General features: G+C 38.0%; 1 protein-coding gene across 1 annotated transcript; it reads left to right on the top strand.

Moving 5' to 3' along the window:
* Positions 1-1,529: 1,529 nt before the first annotated feature.
* On the top strand, positions 1,530-4,033 carry LOC143242375 (voltage-gated inwardly rectifying potassium channel KCNH6-like). The gene is made up of 2 exons (XM_076485731.1): positions 1,530-1,574; positions 3,458-4,033. Exons 1-2 carry the CDS (start codon positions 1,530-1,532, stop codon positions 3,881-3,883), a joined length of 471 nt encoding a protein of 156 aa, XP_076341846.1. The 3' UTR covers positions 3,884-4,033.
* The last annotated feature ends 5,792 nt before the right edge of the window (positions 4,034-9,825 follow it).

The following is a 9,825-nucleotide window of genomic DNA, read 5'->3' on the forward strand; positions in this document are numbered from 1 at the left end:
ACACTTCCTTCTTATATGATTTTATAAACTACATAATTCCTATCATATACTCCTTCATTCCATCTTTGAGATCTAAAACTACAAAAAATCTATTTTTGTTTATTCATCAGGTCCTGTCTTTGTGGATGTAGGACTACAGATAATATATTTTCTCTTTATTCATCAGGTCCTGTCTTTGTGGATGTAGACCTACAAATAATCTATTTTCTGTTTATTCATCAGGTCCTGTCTTTGTAGATGTAAGACTACAAATAATTTTTTTTTCTGTTTATTCATCAGGTCCTGTCTTTGTAGATGTAAGACTACAAATAATCTATTTTCTGTTTATTCATCAGGTCCTGTCTTTGTAGATGTAAGACTAAAAATAATGTGTTTTCTCTTTATTTATCAGGTCCTGTTTTTGGTATCTTGACTACAAATAATCTGTTTTCTGTTATTCTTCAGGTTTTGTTTTTGGGATCTGAGACTACAGATAATGCAGAGATGCCAACCATTACGATTTTGGTGTATACATTACCACTATACGCTCATACAGACAAATATTGCGACTTGTTGCAACTCCCAAATTATTATATATTATATAGGCCTATACAATAAAGTGATAAATTGTTCCCCCAGGGCTTGAAAGGGGTGAAAAGAAAATTTCTAGTGAGATACAAATAAATTTTGATAATAAATAAAAGACATAGTCGAAATGGCTACTTGCGATAATCATGTTTGTGCTTGAAATAATAATAAAATATTTGTATCTCCGACATTTACCAATAGTCTGAATGCGGTGCTTCTCCATACTGGGTATGTATGGAATCCATAGTTACATCATCGGTGCTTGTTAGCCAAACAGCGCTCGCGTAGATGGGTATTTCTCGTTTTCTAAGCAAAGAAACACCAATACGATCGTTCACAAGATCGAAAAAAGAGGCCTTGTTCACCAGATTGTCTTGTTTCTGACAAATCTAAAAGGAATGATATTGTGAATCAAAAATAGGAAAGAGTATAGTGCAAAATATACAGTCATTGCATCAAAAATTAGTGACAGTCATACGTTTTGTACAGTTTGTAACATCGATTTTTCTGTGGCACATGGCGGAATACACGATTGTTCCAAACATACAAAATCGGCATCTCACCAACAAACAGCTGAGGCGAAGACAAAACGGTGCAAATAACAACATTTATGAGTAAGAATTCAGAATATGAAACCATAAATGCAGAAGTGATGTTCACACAATTCGTCATTGCTCGTAATTTACCCCTAGCTGTAGCCGATCATGCAGGACATCTATTCAGAAAAATGTTCCCAGACTCTGATATAGCAAAAAAATATGACTGTGCTAGAACCAAAACTACAGCCATTGTACAAATGTTGGGTTGTGAAGATGACAAAATGATTTTAAACATACTTACTAACATTGTTTACAGTTTAGCCACAGATGGATCCACAGACATGGATGACTCAAAACTGTATCCAGTGGTTGTACGATATCTTGACTCTTTGCTTGGAAAAATTGTTTGTTCTCTTTTTGACAATGGTGGAATGGAAAGAAGCTACAACAGGAGAGAATGTTTTCAAGGTTTTAGACCACGAACTGACAAAGAGGAAAATTCCATGGGAAAACTGTCTTAGTTTTTCTTCAGACAATGCCTCAGTTATGTCTGGTATAGGTAAAGGTGTGATGGGACACATCTCAAGACGACAGCCTAGCACTTACATCATGGGCTGTGCCTGCCATCTCATGAATATTGCTGCCCAGAAAGCTTCCAGAGAATTGCCCTGCCCAGTTTCTGATACATTGATAGATATCTACTATTTTCTGGAGAAAAGTGCTAGCTGAAAACAACATTTCAAAGAGTTTCAAGGATTGTATGACAAAGAAACAAGAAAAATTCTACAACTTGTTAACACAAGATGGCTATCACTTGGGGTGTGTCTCAACAGAATATTGGATATATGGAAGCCATTGAAGAAGTATTTTCACTGTGAAAAGGAAAAACTAGATTCAAAAGGATCTAAATGTGCAGCTCAGTTAGGCAGCAAGACTTAACAGTCAGGATATCCTCTCAGCCACACAGGGACACAAGACAACAGTCTCCAATAGCAGACAAAGAAACATTTGATATAACTCAATATATGTTTTGGCAGTCTGACCTTGAACTAAAGAAGAGACAATCCATGAAAAAAGAGAAGAAAACGAAAGCTATCAAGGAAGTAACCAAGAAAAGTTATGCGCAGAGCAAGTTATATAAGTTAACAGTTTTCTTGGACAACAAAACGAACTTCTTATTTTGTCTTTTTCTTCAGTCTGCAATTCCTCGATTTGAGCAAACCAATTTGATATTGCAAAGAGAAGAACCTTGCATACACATTATGCATAGAACTCTGATTACACAAGTTAAAAATATACTTGTCAGATCCATCAAGCCAGAATATCTTGAAGGGAACATCACTGAACTTGACTACAACAATGAATCCTTACACAAATCTGATGAGGTAGTTTCTATTGGAAATGCTACCAAGGAATACATTGTTAAATATGAAAAGAATCTGACCTGATCAGCTTCTACATCAGTGTCAAGAAACACCATATTGCAGCTACAAATTACATGATGAAACAATTCCCTCTAAATAATGAACTTCTGATTCATGCAGGGTTGCTGATCCAAAACTGAAAGTCAGCAAAGATTTCTCTTCTCTACACTTCTTCACAGACAGGTATCCTGTCCTTGTCAATACACATGAGCACGACACTATTGACAAGTTGGAAGGTCAATATTTGAACTATCAAATTGATACTTTCTCAGAAACTGTCCTTCAGTTGAATGTTGACAAGTTTTGGGTTCAGCTGTCTACAGTTAAGGATGGAAATGGCAACCAGAAGTATGACATTCTGTGTAGGGTTATGCTTGGAATTCTTACAATCTTCCATTCTAATGCTGACAGTGGAAGGATGTTTAGTTTAGTGACTAAAACAAAAGAAAGTTCAGACCAAACTTGAGCACCTCAGTTTTGAGCAGTATTATAACACACAAGATGTGTATGCAGTCAAATGGACAATGTTGTTATAACTCCCAACCATCCAGAGACATTCTCATGAAAGCAAAAGCTACAACAACTACAAAACTATTACAATAAGTGTCATAAACATGATATAAACTAGTCCTTACGCAAAGACTTTTTCTGTTTACTGTTTATGCATGTTCAATGTTGTTTTACCAGTATGTTTGTTACTCTGAACTAAATAAAAGACATAATTTCACAATAATTTTTTTTTAAATTTATTTATTAAATACACAAAACACAGTCATAAATGAGCAATCTATAACAGAAATAAATAATAATATAATAATAATAACAGCTTAAAGACATTGGTCAGGCCTAGTAGCCGCAACTGATAAAGGGCTCTGTCTACAATCATTACGCTCAGTCATCTCTGATAATCTGTTTTCTGTTTCCCAGGTTCTTTCATTGGGAGCTGATGTTCTTCCAGAATACAAGCTTCAGAAGCCTCGTGTCCACAAGTGGACCATCCTCCATTACTCCCCTTTCAAGGCAGTTTGGGACTGGATAATATTACTGCTTGTCATCTACACAGCTATCTTTACACCTTACGTCGCAGCCTTCTTGCTAAACGAAACCAAAACCAAACGTAACAAGAAATATGGCGAAGATCCCATCGTCATAATCGATCTTTTAGTTGACGTCATGTTCATCATTGACATTCTTATCAATTTCCGAACGACGTACGTCAACTCTAACGAAGAAGTGGTCAGTCTTCCGGGCAGAATAGCTGTCCACTATCTTCGTGGATGGTTCATCATCGACGTTGTTGCGGCCATTCCGTTCGACCTGTTGCTATTCGGTTCAGAGACTGACGAGGTATGAAATACATTATAATATTTAACATCATTGTGACTGTCTGTGTTGAAAGCATATAAATTACAATATTGTACTTAAGTAGGTGTCGAAGCACGCTACGAACTAGGGGGATCTGAAGTGTCACCCTTAGAGTCAGTTTTAAAGGGCGTGTTTTACGGATCAATTAAAGTGCCCTCTGTTTGGAAATCATTGAAGTACTCTCCACCCCCGGCTCTGACGCCCATGATTAAAATGTAATTTTATAAAAGTCAACAAGGGGTTAAAAACTCCAAGTAGTACCTCATGGCTTTTCGTGAATTTCACCCAAAGCTACACGAAAGGCTATCTGCACTAGCGGTCCCTAGTTTAGGAGTGTAGAAGTAGAAGGAAGGCAGCTAGTCATCACCATCCACCGCCAACTCTTGGGCTACTCTTTTATCAATGACTAGTGGGATTGACCCCACGGCTGAAAGGGCAAGCATGTTTGGTGTGACGAGGATTCAAGCCTGCGACCCTCAGATTACAAGTCGAGAGCCCCTAACCATTTAGCCGTGCTCAGCCGCTGCCTTATGTATCAGGACAATTTTAAATACTTCCTTAAAACAAAGTACCACTTGATGAGAATGTTTTTCAATATTTTGCACTTCCTTATGAAATTTCCTTAAAACAACGAACAACGTATACCCTTGTGGACTTATTTTTTTGGATTACGTGGATTACATACTTAACACTCGTCTAAAGTTACACGCAGGTCAGCCTTACCATCACCACTACCCCTAGAATGACACGAATTATATTCATGGACTTTTGCACTAGAGTATTCCATTATCCTTCTTATTGGAATTTCCACACATACAATGTTCCCTCCAATTCTTCAATTCATATCCATAATGACCTTTATTCGTGTGCACCAGTTACAAAGCAATGTGCAGATGGCATTATCAGTTTCTTTTGGTTTTAATTTTTTATGCGTGGAGATATGTTTAGACCGTCCACCATATTGGATCATAAGGTTGCTTTTTACTGCTACCACTTAGTAATTTGGGATTTCTCCTCTGGTGGGACAGCGGTAAATTTAGGATTTACAAAGCTGAAGCTAGGAGTTCGATGCCCCTCGATGGACACAGCAGAGAGCCCAATGTGGCTTTGCTATAATAAAAAGCATACAAATTGGGTTTTAGGCCTATCGACTGAGAGGGTTATTAAAGCCCTCAACGTATTGAAAGTCCTCACAATTGTTGAGAATGTGCGATGTTAGAATAGTAAAGAGCGCAGCGTTGGTTGATTGTCAGTGCGGCCGCCCAGCTTTGGGAAACACGTTCGTTTAATATTTTGGGTTTTAGATAAATTTATTCTCGTTCCAAGAGATCCAGAGTTCACCAGTGTCGGATAGATTCGTTTATTAAAGATATTTTATATAAAAAATAATAAGCGAAGGCAAATAGTGAAATTACAAAAAGTAAAATTTAAACAATACTGTATGTTGAACAAGTGTTTTTTGTTTGTTTTCAGTTAATTACAAAGTTATCTGTACTCAACTTACCACGAGTACCGAAACCAGGTTTCTTGTGTTGTGAGTCTACAGACATGCCATTGTGTGTTGAACAAGTGTTTGTTTGTTTTTAGTTAACCACAAAGTTATCTGTACTCAACCCACCACGAGTATCGAAACCAGGTTTCTTCTGTTGTGGGTCTACAGACATGCCATTGTGTGTTGAACAAGTGTTTGTTTGTTTTCAGTTAATCACAAAGTTATCTGTACTCAACCTACCACGAGTACCGAAACCAGATTTCTTGTGTTGTGAGTCTACAGACATGCCATTGTGTGTTGAACGAGTGTTTGTTTGTTTTTAGTTAATCACAGTTATCTGTACTCAACCCACCACGAGTATCGAAACCAGGTTTCTTGTGTTGTGGGTCTACAGACATGCCATTGTGCGTTGAACAAGTGTTTGTTTGTTTCTAGTTAATCACAAAGTTATCTGTACTCAACCCACCACCAGTATCGAAACCAGATTTCTTGTGTTGTGGGTCTACAGACAAGTCATTGTGTGTTGAACAAGTGTTTGTTTGTTTTTAGTTAACCACAAAGTTATCTGTACTCAACCCACCACGAGTATCGAAACCAGGTTTCTTCTGTTGTGGGTCTACAGACAAGTCATTGTGTGTTGAACAAATGTTTGTTTATTTCTAGTTAACCACAAAGTTATCTGTACTCAACCCACCACGAGTATCGAAACCAGGTTTCTTATGTTGTGGGTCTACAGACAAGTCATTGTGTGTTGAACAAGTGTTTGTTTTTAGTTAACCACAAAGTTATCTGTACTCAACCCACCACGAGTATCGAAACCAGGTTTCTTCTGTTGTGGGTCTACAGACAAGTCATTGTGTGTTGAACAAGTGTTTGTTTGTTTTAGTTAACCACAAAGTTATCTGTACTCAACCCACCACGAGTATCGAAACCAGGTTTCTTGTGTTGTGGGTCTACAGACATGCCATTGTGTGTTGAACAAGTGTTTGTTTGTTTTCAGTTAATCACAAAGTTATCTGTACTCAACCCACCACGAGTACCGAAACCAGGTTTCTTGTGTTGTGGGTCTACAGACAAGTCATTGTGTGTTGAACAAGTGTTTGTTTGTTTTTAGTTAACCACAAAGTTATTTGTACTCAACCCACCACGAGTATCGAAACAGGGTTTCTTGTGTTGTGGGTCTACAGACATGCCATTGTGTGTTGAACGAGTGTTTGTTTCTTTCTAGTTAATCACAAAGTTACCTGTACTCAACCCACCACGAGTACCGAAACCAGGTTTCTTGTGTTGTGAGTCTACAGACATGCCATTGTGTGTTGAACAAGTGTTTGTTTGTTTCTAGTTAATCACAAAGTTATCTGTACTCAACCCACCACGAGTACCGAAACCAGGTTTCTTGTGTTGTGGGTCTACAGACATGCCATTGTGTGTTGAACAAGTGTTTGTTTGTTTCTAGTTAATCACAAAGTTATCTGTACTCAACCCACCACGAGTACCGAAACCAGGTTTCTTGTGTTGTGGGTCTACAGACAAGTCATTGTGTGTTGAACAAGTGTTTGTTTGTTTTTAGTTAACCACAAAGTTATTTGTACTCAACCCACCACGAGTATCGAAACCAGGTTTCTTGTGTTGTGGGTCTACAGACATGCCATTGTGTGTTGAACGAGTGTTTGTTTCTTTCTAGTTAATCACAAAGTTACCTGTACTCAACCCACCACGAGTACCGAAACCAGGTTTCTTCTGTTGTGGGTCTACAGACATGCCATTGTGTGTTGAACAAGTGTTTGTTTGTTTTCAGTTAATCACAAAGTTATCTGTACTCAACCCACCACGAGTACCGAAACCAGGTTTCTTCTGTTGTGAGTCTACAGACATGCCATTGTGTGTTGAACAAGTGTTTGTTTGTTTCTAGTTAATCACAAAGTTATCTGTACTCAACCCACCACGAGTATCGAAACCAGGTTTCTTCTGTTGTGAGTCTACAGACAAGTCATTGTGTGTTGAACAAGTGTTTGTTTGTTTCTAGTTAATCACAAAGTTACCTGTACTCAACCTACCACGAGTACCGAAACCAGGTTTCTTGTGTTGTGGGTCTACAGACATGCCATTGTGTGTTGAACAAGTGTTTGTTTGTTTCTAGTTAATCACAAAGTTACCTGTACTCAACCCACCACGAGTACCGAAACCAGGTTTCTTCTGTTGTGAGTCTACAGACATGCCATTGTGTGTTGAACAAGTGTTTGTTTGTTTCTAGTTAATCACAAAGTTACCTGTACTCAACCTACCACGAGTACCGAAACCAGGTTTTTTCTGTTGTGGGTCTACAGACAAGTCATTGTGTGTTGAACAAGTGTTTGTTTGTTTCTAGTTAATCACAAAGTTACCTGTACTCAACCCACCACGAGTATCGAAACCAGGTTTCTTCTGTTGTGAGTCTACAGACATGCCATTGTGTGTTGAACAAGTGTTTGTTTGTTTCTAGTTAATCACAAAGTTACCTGTACTCAACCTACCACGAGTACCGAAACCAGGTTTCTTGTGTTGTGGGTCTACAGACATGCCATTGTGTGTTGAACAAGTGTTTGTTTGTTTCTAGTTAATCACAAAGTTACCTGTACTCAACCCACCACGAGTACCGAAACCAGGTTTCTTCTGTTGTGAGTCTACAGACATGCCATTGTGTGTTGAACAAGTGTTTGTTTGTTTCTAGTTAATCACAAAGTTATCTGTACTCAACCCACCACGAGTACCGAAACCAGGTTTCTTCTGTTGTGAGTCTACAGACAAGTCATTGTGTGTTGAACAAGTGTTTGTTTCTTTCTAGTTAATCACAAAGTTACCTGTACTCAACCCACCACGAGTACCGAAACCAGGTTTCTTCTGTTGTGGGTCTACAGACATGCCATTGTGTGTTGAACAAGTGTTTGTTTGTTTCTAGTTAATCACAAAGTTACCTGTACTCAACCCACCACGAGTACCGAAACCAGGTTTTTTCTGTTGTGGGTCTACAGACTGTGATGAACGAGTGAGATAAAAATTATATAGCTTTTATACACCTAAAACCAAGTTATTCCATGTGGTGTGTGTCTTAAACATTCGCATTTCCATTCTATAAGTTTTGAACTACATCACAAACCGCCACTTGTTGGATGTCCTTCGTTTACTTGTGCTAATTCTATCTTTCTGTATCAGAACTGTAATATCCTGATTCTAACTTTCTGTGTCAGAGGTGTGATATCCTCTGTATCAGAGCTGTGATATCCTGATTCTAACTTTCTATATCAGAACTGTCATATCCTGATTCTAACTTTCTGTATCAGAGCTGTAATATCCTGATTCTAACTTTCTCTATCAGAACTGTCATATCCTGATTCTAACTTTCTGTATCAGAGGTGTGATATCCCTCTGTATCAGAGCTGTGATATCCTGATTCTAACTTTCTGTATCAGAACTGTAATATCCTGATTCTAACTTTCTGTATCAGAGGTGTGATATCCTCTGTATCAGAACTGTGATATCCTGATTCTAACTTTCTGTATCAGAGTTGTGATATCCTGATTCTAACTTTCTGTATCAGTGGTGTGATATCCTGATTCTAACTTTCTGTATCAGTGGTGTGATATCCTCTGAATCAGAGCTGTAATATCCCTGATTCTAACTTTCTGTATCAGAGGTGTGATATCCTCTGTATCAGAGCTGTGATATCCTGATTCTAACTTTCTGAATCAGAACTGTGATATCCTGATTCTAACTTTCTGTATCAGAACTGTGATATCCTGATTCTAACTTTCTGTATCAGAGCTGTAATATCCTGATTCTAACTTTCTCTGTATCAGAACTGTGATATCCTGATTCTAACTTTCTGTATCATAGTTGTGATATCCTGATTCTAACTTTCTGTATCAGAACTGTGATATCCTCTGTATCAGAGCTGTGATATCCTGATTCTAACTTTCTATATCAGAACTGTAATATCCTGATTCTAACTTTCTGTATCAGAGGTGTGATATCCTCTGTATCAGAGCTGTGATATCCTGATTCTAACTTTCTCTATCAGAGGTGTGATATCCTGATTCTAACTTTCTGTATCAGAGGTGTGATATCCTGATTCTAACTTTCTGTATCAGAACTGTGATATCCTGATTCTACCTTTCTGTATCAGAGCTGTAATATCCTGATTCTAACTTTCTGTATCAGTGGTGTGATACTCTCTGTATCAGAGCTGTGATATCCTGATTCTAACTTTCCGTATCAGAACTGTGATATCCTGATTCTAGCTTTCTCTATCAGAGGTGTGAATTCCTCTGTATCTGTGAGCTGTGATATCCTGATTCTAACTTTCTGTATCAGAACTGTCATATCCTGATTCTAACTTTCTGTATCAGAGGTGTGATATCCTGATTCTAACTTTCTGTATCAGAACTGCGATATTTTGATT

Source organism: Tachypleus tridentatus, unplaced genomic scaffold, assembly GCF_004210375.1.
Source record: "Tachypleus tridentatus isolate NWPU-2018 unplaced genomic scaffold, ASM421037v1 Hic_cluster_2, whole genome shotgun sequence".
NCBI classification, from domain to species: Eukaryota; Metazoa; Arthropoda; class Merostomata; order Xiphosura; family Limulidae; genus Tachypleus; species Tachypleus tridentatus.